Here is a 16,817-nt window from a genome sequence, read left to right on the forward strand (position 1 = left end):
AGTTTTGATAGAAGCTACAAATGTACTCATATTTATGTTAAAGCTGCTACAAACAGGCTGGAGACTCCTAGCTAATATTTAGACCATGTGTTCAGCAGATGCATCATGTCACCTGGTGTTACTCCATACTGAATGGTAAAAGCCTAATGGGGGAACCAGTGTCAGAGTGCAGAGGCCTTTCAGAAGACTTTTGAGAGGGAATATTAAATATCCATCGATATCTTGACTTGGCTCTTGGGTTCATTGATAAAAGGCTCATAAAAGCTCTATCAGCAATACTGTTGGATGTGTTTTCTCCCAGAGAGCCTCCAGATTGAATGGATTGACCCAAGATATCAAAATGGGATTATTTTTTCCCCCTCTTAAGTGCTAATTCAGCAAAATTGTCTTGAATCCAAAAGCAAAGCTGTGTCTGTCGGTCTCTTAACACCAGCTGAAGCTGACCAGGATCTGAGCAGAGCTATTTAGGCCGCAGACGAGAGTCCAGCTGGTACCATCTTAGCTGAGTTGGGTTTTGGAGTATTGAAACCATGGAAAATTTATTTGGGACAGCAAAGTGTTAAGACTAACCTTCAAGACCAGCAGAAAACTGTTAACCTTGTGAAGACAAAATAGCTGTTTTGGCAAACCTGAGTATTAAGATATTTTTTTTTAATAACTTTGGCAAAAAAAAAAAAAGGGGTCTGCTTTACTGAATCTCAGGGACTGAAACCATACAGTCATCAGACAACTGAAAGCTCTTGTTTTCTTGTCAAAGTGATCTCCTAGTGCCTTTCAGCGCCTTCTTTTTTTCCTTGAATGTCTGCAGCGAAGCTGTTCTTATGGATTAGTGGTTGCAGCTTTCCCCAGCCTCAATGCTTTACATCAAATATTTAATGGTTAGAAAATGAGATGTTGTTTTCCTGATCTGGATGCTCAGCATTTATGGTTCTTTATCTCACAGAATAGGCACACCACCGTGATGCAATCCCAGTATTGATCTGGTGCTGTGGGGTCAGCACTTAGCTTATCGTCATGATTACACTAATTACTCTTGTTCCATCTTTCTTTCCTCCCACCCACCAGCCTTAAACGCAGGGGACTGTCATGTAAATAAGTGACCTAATTAGCAGTGCTTTCAAACCATTTTACAATGAGGAACCCTCACGAGTGATACCAGCAAATCAAGGATTTTCTGGAAATAACTCCGAAGAGCTTGCTCTCCACTCCAGTTGGTTCAATGTGTTAGGATCTCTTCTGAAGAAAATGACTCATTGGTGTCAAAGATTAATAGCAGTAAGTCCACCTGCCTCTCTTTGGTTTGTTAGAGGTGGTGGCTTACCACACTGGGGAAGGGGCAAAATCATTTTCAAAACTCGGTGAGCGGGCCCAAAAGTATGGTCAATCATTGATGTCACCAGTGAGTCAATTCTCCACGGTGCATGGGCTATAGGGTCATTCTGTATTTGTGTGGGACTTGGGGGAAGTGACTCTTGAAAATCACAGAATCACAGAATCGTTTGGGTTGGAAGGGACCTTAAAGGCAAGGGACCTACTTCCAACCCCCCTGCCATGCGCAGGGACACATAACAGTAAATAAGCAGAAGTTGTGGAGAAGTCAGACTGTGAGTCTGATGCAGCTGATGCAAAATGTAACTGATGTTCCTGCTGACATTAAGGTCATCTCTGTGCTTGTCTCTTTTCCTGTGAGTAGATTCTGTGTGTTTCCCATCCGTCAGCCTACATTTGAAAACCCTTTGTTGTTCCCATGGATATTCATATTGACACTTTCGTCTATATCCTTCTGGACAAGGCTCATTCATTCTTGTTTGTCTTCCAGCACAAGCCTCTCTGCTGCTCCTCTTCTTGCTTTGCAAACCAATCTATTAAAAACAAAGAGCCCCCAAAACACTTTTATCTAATTGTCAACAGTCAAAAAAAGGGATCCTTAAGGTTTCTGCTGAACTGTATTTATTTTCAGTACTTTTCTTTACCTTGTCCCTGCCTCTTGCAAAGAAGAGCAGTTTTGCTCCTGGGCATCAGGACACTTATTTCAGGACTTCAGGACTACTGGTCCTTGCTCTTCTGGCAAGTCCAGTAGACTGGCAGTTTTAAGTCCCTGGGGAATATGTCCCTCTTTGGATGTCTACCCAGAGAAATTGTGCAATGATGTTTTGAGGGCATTTATTGCCAAGGTGCAGCTCAATACCGCCTCAATGGAGGACTCTGAGGAAAGAAAGGAAGAAGTTAAATTTATGCTTGTGTGTGCAAGGGAAATTAAGTGGAATCTCAGATGATTTTAAGCATCACTCCCTTTCTTGGCTCAGTTGATCCCTCCCTTAAAACATCTTGATCCCTCACTTTCTAGTTCCAGGTTCAGTTATGCTGCTTTGTAAGTGTTCTAATACCAATCACTGCTTTTTCTTTTCTGTTTCTGAGGAAGCCTTATGTGCAGGTTGACAGCTCTTTATAGGTTTGGGGACTTCTTTAATATTAATCCAAGCATGTGGCCAAAGCTCATCGTCCTTATGTGTTTAGCTGCCAAAAAATTAATCATTTTAATTCACGTAGGACACATCCTAAGAGCAGTGTAGAGTCTTCCATGAAGTCAGTACATAAATGCCTGTTGTTTCCCTCTGCCTCGATTCACATTATGTGGATTTTTCTCTAGTTTTCACAAATGCCCAGCATTCCTGCTTAGTGCTTGCCAGTGAGTTAATGGCACAGCCACCGTGCTCTGAGTCAGATACCATTAAAGTATCATTATTTTGATGATACGTACATGTTTATGCTGAATGCTGTGAAGCATTCTTTATTAGCAGTTGAGCTAAAATTATCTCCATCAGCTCTGAGGAAACACTGCCTTGAACAAAGCATCTGGCCTTCAGGTTTTCTGTTTTCCTTCCATTCATTTTTGCTCATTCATTCACAAATGTTGACAGTTTATAAAAGGTCTTCTCTGCCTATTGAAACTAGTGACAAATGGGTAAAGAAATCAGTTTGGCTCTGTGTCGATTGATGGAAGTGTCTCCGTTGACTTCGCTGAAGCTGTGGTTTTGCCATCTTTAATGAAAATTAGGTGAAGCACGTGGCTAATTCTGGCTGACCAAGCACAGAGAAGGGTGGGAAACACTGAACAGGCAAAAAACACTTTCCATTGCAGATGTATGGTTTTTACTAAGCTTTCTAAATCAAGTCACTTCTGAGCTAATAGAATTCAGACCAAGAAATAATATTTCTGAGAGAAGTAGGAAGGGGAAAGTTACCTTATAAATAAGTAAAACCAGAAAAATTTAACACAGAATAGTTTTTGCAGTTGAGAAGCACTGAAACAGCAAACTCTGGACTTGCCGAAGAGATCCTTCCAGACTGAAAGTCGTCAACTGTGACAGCTCTCCTGCTCTTAGCTGCACCTGCACAATTTTGCATCCTTCAGTGAAGAAAACCTGCTCTTCAGAGTTTTATAAATGAACCAAGAGGTTGTGCATTCTTTTTGTTTACATTCAGATTTTTTCCAGACCTGAATGCAAAGTGCTTAAAGAAAAGTGTTGAGCAACCAGACCTTCCAGAGGCTTATCGTACAATAGAGCTAGAACCTCCCACCATACTTCTTCCCTACCCCTCTAGCTCGGAGACACCTTTGTTCCCCCAATAATCCTTTTCCTGAGGCTGCATATTTGCAAAAAGTAATGGAAAACAAACCACTTTTAGAGGAGTTATTGCCTTTTTAAAAGTGCTAATTTTCTTGTGAAATTTATGCCTGCCAGCAGAGGCAGACCAGAAACTCCACAGGCAGCTCTAACGAGACAATTCATTAACTAGCGAGTGTACACACGCCATAAAAAACATTAATTCACAAAATGAAAAACTAATAGAGTGTTTAGCCTGTTCTTTATCACCAGCGACAGTCTGTGCTCTTCTCATCATTAGTGTTTACCGAACTGATGGAGACTGCAACCCAGCCTGCTTATCACCACTCATCGCAAATGGGGTCATGATGCTTTTTTCCAGCATACTGCCTTGTCCCCTCTCCCACACTGGAATTTTAACACAGAGTGATGGGCAGAGAGGCATGGAAGGAAGCTCCTAATGTCAGCCTTCAGTTATGTCTTGCCTTTCACAGATTTTGGTCAAAGTTCTCCTTCCTTCTCCATCCTCCTCAGAACCTCAAGATTTGCAAGGGAAAATCCCTTCCTTTAGTATCTTCCCATACAGTCCTGGTTGCCTCTGCTAAAGAACAGGATTCATTACTAGTAATTTTCTATGAGTAATAATAATGAGAAACTCTTCCTGAGCTTGTTTTCTCTTTACTTCTGCTTGTCCTTTCAGTGTTGGCATACCTTTGCCCCACAGCACCAGTGAATGGTTTTGCCATTGATCCCAGTAAAAGTTGAGCCAGACCAATGCTGAGTATTTAGATAATTCCATTCTCCCATCTCTTGTTAGAAACATCCTGACCTCTTAAAGTATGTCCTTTCTTGGCATTTGTTTGGTTTTAACAAGAATCCCTGTTCTCTCCTGTGTTTCTCTATCAATTGATATGGTCAGCTGTGCGCTCAGCCCGCATGTGCATGATAAACGTTCTCCACATCTAAGAGCTTTGCAGGGGTCAGAGTCAAGGAGGATGGTTGCAGCTATTGCATGGGAGACTCAGTGCTTGGCTTAGGTAGGCACTGACTGTCATCACCTCTGCTTGTCGGGTCCTGCACTTGTCTGTAAAGACAACTGGCCACAGAGACAAGCTTGTCTTGGACTCAAGAGTTAATCTTACCAGTCACTGTGGAAGTCAGAAGGTCAGAGCACTGATGTGCAGTCACCATCCTTGCCAGCTAGGCTAGCATGGGCTAGGGAACTGCCTTCCAGTTTGGAGCCTGTGTGAAGATGACAGCTGACATCAAAAATCGAAGTGTTAGGTGCCAGATACATTGAGGTTGGACTAGATGGCTTTTAAAGGTCCCTTCCAGTGCACCATTCTATGATTCCATGATCTTGGAAGTCTTGGGAGATGTCATTGCTCTTACTGATTTTTTTTTCTTTATATTTAAAATTTACAAAGAAAACAGTGTAGGTAAAAGGAGCAATGCAGTAATATCTGCATAAATAGTCTAAGTATTCAGCCATATCTAAGAGGCCCAAAGGTTCACAATTCTGAAAAGGAAGGGGGAGGATGTCAAACCCAAAATCTAACATTGGTTCCTGATTCCTGTAGCTCTGAAATGAATCTCTTGAACTTTGGGAGAATCAAAATCCAGTTCCAGATTTTATGACTCATTCCAGCTCTTTTCTATAAAACTGCAGCTCTGAGATCTCCAAACAGACCAATTTGGAGGTAGGCAGTGAGTGATCTATGCCTTAGAGCTTCAACTAATACTCCTGCAGTGAGAAACCAGTCCAAGTGGCCATATGGGTTGCATATAGTTGTTGTTGTTCATTATTTCTCAAGCACCACAGGTGTGCACAGTGCTTTGCAAGAGGATAAAAAGAGAAGTTCCCTGCTCCTCAGAGAGCTTAAGCTCTAAATTAGATCGAGACAACATCTCAAGAGTGGTGAGAGATCAAAGTGGGAGGAAAGATATGTAACCACAAAAAAGGAAAGTGGCTTGAGAGCAGGGTCCTGGTATTTATCCCCACAGAGAGAAAATCATTTGAGTTGATTTGCTTTGTCTGGTTCTTTTTGGTTATTTAGGCTTCTTAATCTCCAGCAAGTTCTAACATACCTCCCAGCTCCTGCAGCTGAATGCAGCCATCCCCATACAGCTGCATGGAGGCGATGCTCCATGCCACTTGTGTCAACTTTCAGTGAGGCTGTGGGCATCTTGGCAATGTACCTGTCACCTTGCAAAGCCCTTGCTTGTCACCTCACAAAGCCCTTGTTCACGAGCATCACTATAGCTGCAGCTTTCCTTTACTTGGTTCTGGCCCAGATTGTCGGACCGTGGTTTAACAGAGAGAGGTGTTTTTTTCATGGTGACCTATTTTAAAAAATATTAGGTTCCTTCTGCTGTGTGGTTTCGAAAGACAGAGGTCTCCTGGCATATGTCTGTCTTCAGAAATCTCACCAAAATAAGTCCTTCATGTTGTATCTAATGTGCATACTGTAGTGCCATAGTCTTAACTCTCTTTAAAAACCCCACATAGTCACATATCTAATTCTGCCCAACTTCACCTAATGCTTTTTCCTTTAAATAACCAGATAATCTTCTTTCTTGTTGATGTTAGAGTAGTGATTTTGTCTCCCAGTGGCATCATCACCTCGTGATGCTAAAAGCTGTAGGAACAGGAGACGTGGAAACTCAAGAGTCAGCTTGGATTGCAATGATGGATAAAACCACATTATCCAGGTTTTACATGCCAGGAACTAAAGCACAGAAGGAGAAAGCAGTGCATGAGATCTGCAGAAAAGTCTCCAGCAGAGAGAAAAGTTAACCCTGAGTCTCTAAAGGTGTGGTCCAGCATGTAACCCATAACAAATTTCCCTTTCTGTGTGTGTATTTACGATTATTTGTAGAGTTTCCTCTTCTAGAGAGGAAGGGAGTAAGAAATTAAAATTTTTAAAGCTGTGAACTGGTCCCTGATGTTACCTGTGGGGCACCACAAGCGTTTCATACTGCATGTCTTTTCCAAATAGGAGGGTTTTTTCTCCAGCAGACTTGTAAAATTTCTCAGTGAGCCTTTCCCATTTCCCCTGTAAAGCAAATGTGCATAGTGCTATGCAGAGCCTGAGCATGTTGGAGGTTTATTTCTCAGGTTCAGGTTGCACCAGAGCAAAGGCAGAGCCTGTAACCTTAGATTGATTTTTCTCTGTGCGCTATTAAATCATTCAAATCTGTTAGCAGTCACTCTGCTCAAGCAGGGAGCAGGCAAGACGTGCTATTGTAGACCTTGATTGGTTACAGAGGTTTGTTTATGGGCAACGCGGCAGGTTTTGTTTAATATTCCAGAGGTCTGGTAATTTACATCCATCGATTTACAAGGCACAATCTGTCAAGAGGCACCAGCGCAGGATTGAATTGCCAAATGATTGAAATCATTGGTGACAACGAGTGTGTTAAGTTTATTTTTCTTGGGTTTGCTGGAATGAAACATTCCTTCTCCTTGGAGTGAGATATCTTGGCTGTGCTTACAGCAAACTAGAAGAAATCCCAAACAAAACCGTAACTGTTATCCAGCGTCATGGGAAGCTCACTTAAGACAAATGAAATTCATCTGTTAAGGCTGCAAGATGATAAGGCCCAAGGGAGCAAGGTGATGGCCACTGCTTACCCAGCTGTTGGGTATTTTGCTGGCCAGGAGCACTCATGTTCAACTTGGTGTAAATAGGTTATGAAGGAGCAGAAGGGGAAGAGTGGATGGATGCTGATCTGCTGTTTAGCTTTTCCAGTATTTTGGTCGGAAATACCTCTCTCTTTGGGCAGAGAGCTCAGAGTGTGCTGTGGTGGGTTAACTGTGCAATGCAGGATCTCCCGTTGTCCATAGAACTGGCCAACTCCAAAGCCAGCCCCAAATTACATTTTTTATTCAAGGTCTTTTAGTAATTTAGGCTCTGATTTTTTTTTCCTTTTTTTTTTTTTTTTTTTTTTTTTTTTGCTGCTATAGCTCCTTCTGTGGGTTTGTGTTGCCAGGGATGATGGAGTAAAACTGTCTTGAGTGACACTTAAAAGAAATGGGATATTCTTGTTGGCTGTGAATACTTTCTGGATGTCCAAAGATGGAGAAAGGAAAATTGATGGGCTCTGAAAGGCTTCCTTTGGTCTTGAAAAGCAAAAGTACACTTTGGTGTCCTCATAGTGCATGGGAGAAATTGGTATGCACCCCCCGATCCAGCAATGGACCCTCCTCCCCGCCACAGCAGTTCTGAACACCCAGAAGGACTTCAGTGCTCTGGCTTTAAATAAGGAGCAGATTGTCCCCATCTCCCTCCTCCTCCTCTTATCTCCACTGACAAATACAGTTACAGCTTCACTTAAATTGCTATAAATTAATTCTGGAGAGTAGAAAAATTGTGCGTGTATCTCTCCACTGCAGAAATCAGCTGACTATTGCATTTTGGATAATGGGTCCATCCATCTCCACTGCTTGCAGAGAAGCATCACTGGAGCGAGCTGGCATGATCAAACCAGAGGCTGCAGCCCCAGCGCTGCCAAAGAGGGATGATTCTTGCAGCAAGTCCATCTCCAAGAGTGAGGCTGATAGAAACTTCTCAAAATGTAGGATTTTTGACTAAAAATGTATTCCCCCCCAGCCCCCCAATAAAGGTGAGGCTTCCTGCTCTTACTGCGACTAAATAAGCATGCCTAGACCTGATCCTGAGCCACAAGTCCTGCTACCCTCCAGGGAAACAAATGTCACTTGGAGGTCTCACAGCTGGAAGGTGGGTGGCAGCTGGACAAACAGCTCTTCCAGAGTGCCTTCCGAGGATCATTTCTTAACACGGTTATCTGGAAATTAGAGGCTGTGTAAATAAGCCCATCATGCCCTCGCTGATGATTTCATTTTCTTTGTGGGAGAGACCTTAGTGAGTAGAGAGGCTTGGAGGAGTGTCAGGGTGTGCTAGGGAGGAGACATCCTTGTTATTCACACTGGGTGGATTGTCACTTTCCCTCCTTATTTCTTTTTTACACTCCAGGCCAGTTAATTATTTTCAGCAGTATTTGCCAGGCTGTGAATTTCTTTACCATGTTCCTTGGTTAAAAAAAGTATTTAATAAATATTGTGGCGGAGTTGCTGAAGGAGGCTACTTCCAGGAGCCATGTTTTACATGGCTTCACCCGTGCATGCTTCTCGCTGGTTTAATTCACGGTACATTTAGATGCACAATTAGGTACTTTGCTGTGTGCAATCTTCTCCTTTTGCTTTGTCGCACTCCTTTAACTGTACAGTTCTTTCTTGTGTATGTTTACCTCTGTTTCAGTTTGTTTTGCACAAAATAGGTTGGGGCTTTTTATCTCATTTTCTTGCCTTTTTTCCTTTCAGACTAGAGCTGAAGGTGTATTTAATTTTAGGAGTGAGTCCAAAGCTCGGCATAGGTTCTTCTTTCAAAGCAGGTCTTCGGCTGTACAAACAGCGGCAAGTGACATTTACTTAATCAGTCTCCATCAAAATGATAAGTTTATTGTCAACAGTTCCTTGATGATGTACAAATCCTTTCTGTGCAGAGTTGCGTTTGCATCTGGCTAAGTGCTTACCGTGTAACTAACATTAGTGTGAGAAGAGAGAGGAGATGTTTCTTAAAGCCAGCAGATAACACACCTCCATTGTTCAGGTTTATCACAGAACAACTCTGAGCTGAAAATGTGAAGCAACCGTAAGAAAAGCAGATACGGCAGAGCAAAAGAGTACTCCCAGGGGAGACAGGAAAGCTCTAGTCCCTTTGTGGCACCAGTTACAGCTCAAACACAGCATGCGGTTCTGGTTACCTGTGCTCAAGGCAAATTAATTGAAACCAGAAGGGGTGCAGAGAGTTGCTTTTGTCAGGCATCAGAACAGGCTGCCCAGGGAAGTGGTGGAATCACCATCCCTAGAAGTACTTAAAAGATGTGTAGACGTGGGGTGTGGGACATGGTTCAGTGGTGGGCTTGGCAGTGCTGGGTTAACGGTTAGACTCAGTGATGTTAAAGGTCTTTTCCAACCTAATCAATTATGTTGGGATGTCAGAGATGGAGAACTCTGTAAGGCAAAGAATAATGCTGGTGTATGGAGAACCAATTATGGAACATCGTGAATAAGTTTAGGCTGGAAATTAAATCCCAGACTTTGAACTTCACTGTTAGGGAGGTGATGTTTTGAAGGAGTCAGCAAGGGTAGAAATCTGAACAAATTTAATATGGCACACAAGTTTATACTCAAGGCCACGGGACATAGGACTTGCGGGGACTGGACTTGATGATCCAGGAGATCCCTTGCAGTCTCATTATTTAATTCAAGTTGTCTAAGCAGGGCTGCCTGATTTCAAACATTGCTAATCACCCTATGCAGGAAGTCATTTCCGAAGTGCCGCTTGAATAGACTTGAACTCAGATATTTGGGATACAATTTCTCTAATTAGGGCAGAATATATGATAACAGTGTGTTAATCTTGTTAGGGAAACTGCTTCTTTAGCTCGAGTGGCAGCAATTTTTGTTGCAGGGGAGAAGGTTCAGGGTTCAAACACTTTGATAAAATATTAAGGGATGAAGGCTGCAGAGTTATAGCTGCATTGACACCTCTCCAAGAGAGGTGATGCTCGCATGGTTGAGGTAAACTCAAGGTTTTTTAAAAGACGTCTCAGTGGGAGGGAAACAGTTGGTCCATGACCAACTCATGTGTGTTGCCTGCTTTTTAAATGCCTAAGAACTGTGTTTTATTAACAAGAATGAAGAAGGCCTCCCAGATGCCTCTGAAGGGATGGGGGCAGCCATCACTTGAGATTACATGGGATGTCTATGGTGACCAAAAATGACATCTTTCATGTTGGTGCCATGCTTTGGCTCCTGAGCAGCTCTGTTCTCATTCTGAGCAGAGCAAGATAAATGTTCCTGGATTCTACAGCTACAGAAATACTCGTCACAGACCAGCATCTTCCCAAGCAAATGTATTCTAGTGGTTGATTAAACCCCTCAGATTCACTTTGGAGTTTAATCAATTGCAGAAGCAGTTTGTTTCTTCATACACTCCCAAATTGTAGACCTTATTGCTCAGCCACAGGTGGGAGAAAACACACATACTTAGGATGGAAACAGACAAGATACTGTGGTTGCTAAAGCTGAGCAGTATTGATGAAGTATGTCACTGATTTGTACTATCTTCTCTTGCTAGCCATGTCTCCTGGCCAGGACAGCCATGCCAGTATGGAGCACCTTCCTGCATCCGAGCAGATTCTGCAAACCTTGAGTGAGCTGGCCAGGTCTTTTCAAGAGATGGCTGACCGCTGCCTGCTGGTTCTGCATTTGGAAGTCAGGTAGAAGCCCTGAATTTGAGTATTGCAGGTGCACTCAGGAGGCTATAGGTTAAGATTGTGTCCAGAGTACATACTACAGCATCTGAGACAGATATAGTTGCCTGCTGTAGCATCAAAGGTCAGTCCAGAAATGCAAGATCCCATCACCACAGATGGCAAAATGTGGAACAAAGACAGGATACTGAAAGTGGAATTTCCTAGGGAGGTCTGTGTCTTATGTGTCACAGACTAGGAAGAATGTGGGGTTTGAGGGGCTTTGTCCTTAGAAAATTACACAGTGATGTTTTAATGGTGTAACAGGCACATTTATTAGCCTCTATGCTTTGGATTGCAAATAGAAGCTTTTCTTACTACTTTTTCAAATATTAACAGAAACTGGGAAACCAGCTGGATTTTTTTGAAGGGATGGATAATTTTATGATGTCTCTGACTTCACATGCAAAGATCAAAGGCAGCAAATCCCTCTCTTTAGCCTGCCAACTGTCCAGTCTGGGGCTGGGAAGACATTTTTCCCTTACGCATTGAATCGGCCAGGTGTATTTTCATTGCTTCCCTTTTCTCTGAAGCATCAAATAGAAGTGGGTGCCAGTGACAGGCAATGAGACTTGATGGATCATCAGTTTGTTCTGCTGTGACATATCCTGAGCCATATTGTGTCCTTGTCTACATAGGCAGAGCTCTGGTGAAGTCGGTATGAAGCTTTAAAAAAAAATACACATTAGTTATTGTCAGCAGTCCTTCAACCTGCTATCCATCATCTGCTGGCCACTTGATTACAGGCATCACAGATGAGCTGGGCTTTGAAGGATTTGAGGAAAAGATTGTTAACGTATGGAAATGCAGCAGTTTTCCAGCTGTGGTGTAATACGAGGTGATGCCCAAGGTAGCTGGATTCCTGGTATGGGCATCAGCCTGAAGGTGTTTCTGGCCTCAGTCCTCTGTGGCTTTCCATCACATTTGGGTTAAGCAAAATTAAGTGCAAATGTAATTCAGGAAAAAAAATTCATGTCGTTTTAGAGCAGACTGTTGCCCACCCCGTCTAGTGCTTCTAACAGGAGCCCCACTTTGATGCTGTAAATATACCAAACCGTGCTACTCTGTGCAGCAGGTGGAAAGGATTGAGAAAGAGAGACACTAAAACCACGAAAATGCCCAGCGGGATGGGTGCTTCCTTACATTCATCACTCTGCATTTGCAGCCACCTGCAGTAACAGATTAAAATCCCAGTCCCTCTGACAGCCTTTACTAGCAGGTTTCTCTGCAACTTCCTACAACGGTTCCCTCGATCAATGCCATTTCCAAGGTGCATAGTACAATGTGTATTCATTCATAGAAACCCTGTGCTTTGAGCAGGCACTCAGAGCACATTTGTAAAGAGTCTGGGAATTCATCTGGCCTCTTGCTGTTGCAGGTGCAGTCTAAGAAAACACCACCAAACAGCAAAGCTAATTTGAGATGATGCAGTTATCCCCCCCCTTTCTCCTCCCTTAGGGCCCCCAGTTCATTCACAGCTTTGCCAGATGCAGGTTGGCACCAGCCTGGTGTCAGCTTCTTCTCCTTCAGTACCATGTGGGCATAACCTGAAGACAGCAGTCACTGAGATGCTGCTCCTTGGATTTATATCTGCTTCCTTAAACAAAGCCTTTTGGCACATTCAGATCATTAACCATTTCTTTTGTTACAAATAACAGTGGAGTTTTAGATCACTTAACGTCTGTTATGGTATTTGCAGGCACTGCAAAGTATAAAAAGATGTTTTATTTTTACTCTTGGAATTGCCCTAAATTGAACTTGCTTGTGAAGGCCACCTCAAGGATGTTTTCCAGGAGGACAGGGGACATGAAAGCCAGGGCATACCATCACAGCTTCTCCCACCACAACATAACTCCCTGCTGCTTGGGTCAGTATGGTGTGAACTTTCTGTCTCAGTGTGCTGATGCTGAGCTATGCTTCGAATGCAAGGGATATTTCACCCAGGCTGTAATTTGGCCATGTTTCCCTGACAGGTGAAATTCAGAAGAACCCAACCAACCTCCTGTCCCCACTGAGTGATGTGGGTGAAACACAGGAATTACAAAAGTAGAATTTTTGTTACCGACTTTGATGGATATAGCACTTTCCTCTATAAGTTCGAGATAAATTTCATAATTCCAGTTTTTTGCAGATAGGTGATTTGAATGTACAGAATTTCTCCTTCGATGGAGGGATGATGCCCAAGCACATTGCGTATGACCCTACTAGGCAGCTGAACAGAAAAGAAAAAAGTTGCAATAGTGTTAAATGCTTGGGAATAGGCACAACCTTGGCCTGCTAATTATTGTTTCATGTGCCCTGGCTCTGTCCTGCCATTTATAACTGTTACTAGGTCTTCATGGTGTGTAGAAGTAGTTCTTATTTGAGCATCGGTATTGAGGTGCTGCTGAACCAGCATGTGTGAGATTGGAGAACCTTGTGAAAAGACATTTGGCATTTTACTGGGATGATGTAGGTTGAATCTGTTAATGAATGGTCCCTTGTATTCACCTCTCAAGACAGGACAATGGCAAGAGGAGAATGCATTTAATACAGACATAGCCACCCATTTCTTAAAATTGTTGTTATTTTTTAGTATCTTGAACATTAGAAGGAAAATGAGGAGGCAACACTTTGCATATCCACTGATATTTTAACATTGGGGTTGTTGCATTGGAATATTTCTGTCTCACAGAGTTCATTGCTTCCACTACCTGATCCCACTGGCTAAACAAGGGAACTATGCCATCGTCGCCAACGTGGAGAGTATGGACTATGACCCCCTCGTTGTCCGGCTCAATAAGGACATCAGTGCTATCGAGGAAGCCATGAGCGCCAGCCTTCAGCAGCACAAGTTCCAGTATATCTTTGAAGGTCAGGCATTTACCGTAAGAGTTTGGTTCTTATGAAATGATTTTTCATTCTCATCCCAAAGCTCAACAATATCCCTTTTTGGGGTAAGGCAGGCTGTGGCACTTTTACCACCTACAGCAGATTGATAAGTGAGACTCACACAAACACAGGGCACTCAAAACCCCTGTTGCCTCCATACCATGTCTGAACGTATCTGGCTGAATAGGAGAGTGGGCCTGTGCTGAGTAGGAAGGCACTAAGCTGATGTACATGCAGGGCAGTTCTTCCTCAGGAAGCCATAGGGCATGTGTATGTATTACAAGCACAGCTCTATTATGGCGCAGTTCCTACCCGAAGTGTAGTTACTCCATTTCTAAAATTAAATTTAGAGAACATTAGCTCTTCTGATGTCTCATCTGTCGTGATTACCTTGGAGAATATAAATCATGTTTTGGTTCACCTCCTCTATATTTATTTGTGGTGTTCACACAGTTCTCTTGCCTGCGTGCCAGGATACTTTTTTTTTTTTTTTTAATGCGGTGGTGTTCAGTCAGGAGAAGGTAGGAACTGGAGAGGTGCCAATTGCCCAATATAACATATCAGCAGGGATGAAGGCTTTGCAAGCCTACATAGCCTTATTTTGGCCACTGCTTACCAGTCCTGGAGGTGGCTTTCAGTATCTGGGTATGTCCCTCCACAAACCCATGTAGCTACTGCTGGAGCGTTTTTTAATCAGATATCTTCCGAGCTGTGTGAATCCGTAGCCAACTGAGCAGTCACCAGCACATTGTAGAGCTCCCCTTACAGCTCAGGTCTAATTTGTCTGTTCAAGGAGAGTGAAATGACTCCACACAGAGCCATGGGGACCATTCCCATCTTGCTAAGTTATGAAGTTGAAAGGCATACACATGGTCTTCATGAAATATAGGCACCTCTTAAGCCCAGTTTTGGGATTTATATATACCCCATGATGGTTACCTATACGTGAACATATTTTCTTAATTCAGACTTTTAATTGACATCTAGTCCTGTACAGACCTGTGTACTGAGGGAATCAGGCTGGAGTTTTTGCTCTTTGTAATGCCACATGAATGGATACATCCTTTTCGGGGTGGCTGTGACTTTTAGCAGCCGGCTGTGTCCTTCAGTAGCAGAGGAAGGATGGAGACATTATTCAGACACAAGAAACTGTTCAGGACTCATCAGAGAGAGGTTGTACATCAAGCACATTGAAAAGCAGTTAATTTCTGCTCTTGCAGACTGTGAGTTTACCAGGGAAAAATACCACCTTTGATAACAGATTAAAATACTATGATTTTTTAGGAGCGGTAGTGTCCATTGCTCTGCCCAGAGAGGGGAACTGAGAGGGACATCTTGCAAAGCCTCATTATAAATCTGGAAGTGCTGTGGAAGTATCAGTGTCTATGATAATGCAACTTTGAGTGTTCGTAGTGTTTTGGGGCAGTTTAATATTTTTTCTAAAGAAGGAAACCTTGTGGAAAGTTCTCTTAAAATATACAGGGACAATACAGAGGGCTGTTTCAAGATACAGTCCAGTGTATCTCCTGTTCCAACTCACACGTACCACTTAACAGTGCTCATTCATTGGTTTTAAGATGAATTATTGTCAATAAATGTCTTCCTCCTGTGATTTTATTGTTTGTTTCCCCCCTCACCCTTGCAGGTTTGGGCCACCTTATTTCCTGCATTCTTATCAACGGCGCCCACTACTTCAAGCGCATCAGTGAATCTGGCATCAAGAAAATGTGTAGGAACATCTTCATCCTCCAGCAAAACCTGACAAACATCACCATGTCACGTGAGGCTGACCTGGACTTTGCAAGGTGAGCAGAGCACCCCATGTTGTGTTTGTTACTATTTTGAGGTCCACATGTACAGAGGTAGCTCCTTCCAAAAGTTGCACCACTCGTGTGCGCAACTGGATGGATATCAAGTTAAACCCATAGAAGTCTTAATTATAATATTCATTTCCCCCCCTTGTTGAGTAACATTCAGAGCAACACAGAGCACTTGAGCTTAGCATGAGCTCAAAGTCAGGGTCCCACCAAAGTCTGTGTAGGGGCTTCCTGTTGATGTGGTTCTCCTAAGACCAAAACCCAGGCAAGGAAGAGCTTCTAGGTGTAGGTCGTGGGTGGAACTCAAACTGGATGAATCTGGGGCCTAGATTCATGCCCAGGTAAGTAATACTTTGGATTATTGAAGGCTTAAACTTTTTATTTCTCACAGAAACAGTGTGTGTGAACCTCAGGGATGCCAGGTGTGGTCTGCCTTCCAGTTCTGTTGCTCTTGAAATAGTAGTAATAGCAAAATAAAACCAAAACTAGACATGATGGATCCCCTGCAAGTTTCTCAGCCATCTTGACGCTTTATTCACAAAAGGGGGATTCTTTGAGGAATTAGCGAACGGATAAGAGCAAATACTAAACGGTGCATGTTTTGCGCATGGATCTAGGGTGCAGACTATGGCTGACCTTCTGTGGCAGCAGCCAGTGCAGCGACGGGCAGCTGAGCCCAAGAAATAGCCAAAGTCTCGAACTTGCAAATTAAGGCATGTAGATCAAATGACAGAGTTCTGTGTACACTTGGATACGACCCACCAGAAACACTGGAAATAGTTGGTGTCATCATTTTGCCATTGCTCTTGGAGAATGAATTACGAGAGAAGCACAACTTCCTCAGATGAGGGAGGGCACGTATGACTGAGTGCTTCATTTACTTGGGCTCTCATATGGGGAATGATCTCATTATTGAATTAGTTTCTTCATAATAACATTGACATGGAAAGTTATGAATGCTGAGGCCTGGAGGAGGGGAAGAGAGAAAGATCCACTTAACTCTCCAAGGAATAGAGTTCCCAAATTCAGTCTTCCCTTTTTTTAATATTTTTTTTCCCTGATCTGTTGAAATGCTAAATAAATTAGCCCTGTTTTTTGGCAGGCAAAACAGAGCTTGAGCATGTGCTGGCAACAGCTGGCACCCAAATAATGAAATGCAGACCCAGTGCTGCTGGAGGCT

General features: G+C 43.0%; 1 protein-coding gene across 1 annotated transcript in view; it reads left to right on the forward strand.

Moving 5' to 3' along the window:
* Positions 1-16,817, forward strand: part of EXOC4 (exocyst complex component 4) — a 408,367-nt gene that overhangs the window by 362,851 nt on the left and 28,699 nt on the right. The window contains exons 15-17 of the mRNA XM_037387956.1: positions 10,775-10,916; positions 13,624-13,802; positions 15,466-15,625. Coding sequence (XP_037243853.1) covers positions 10,775-10,916; positions 13,624-13,802; positions 15,466-15,625 — 481 coding nt within the window. The remainder of the gene's footprint in view (positions 1-10,774; positions 10,917-13,623; positions 13,803-15,465; positions 15,626-16,817) is intronic.

Source organism: Falco rusticolus, chromosome 5 (assembly GCF_015220075.1).
Source record: "Falco rusticolus isolate bFalRus1 chromosome 5, bFalRus1.pri, whole genome shotgun sequence".
NCBI lineage: Eukaryota > Metazoa > Chordata > Aves > Falconiformes > Falconidae > Falco > Falco rusticolus.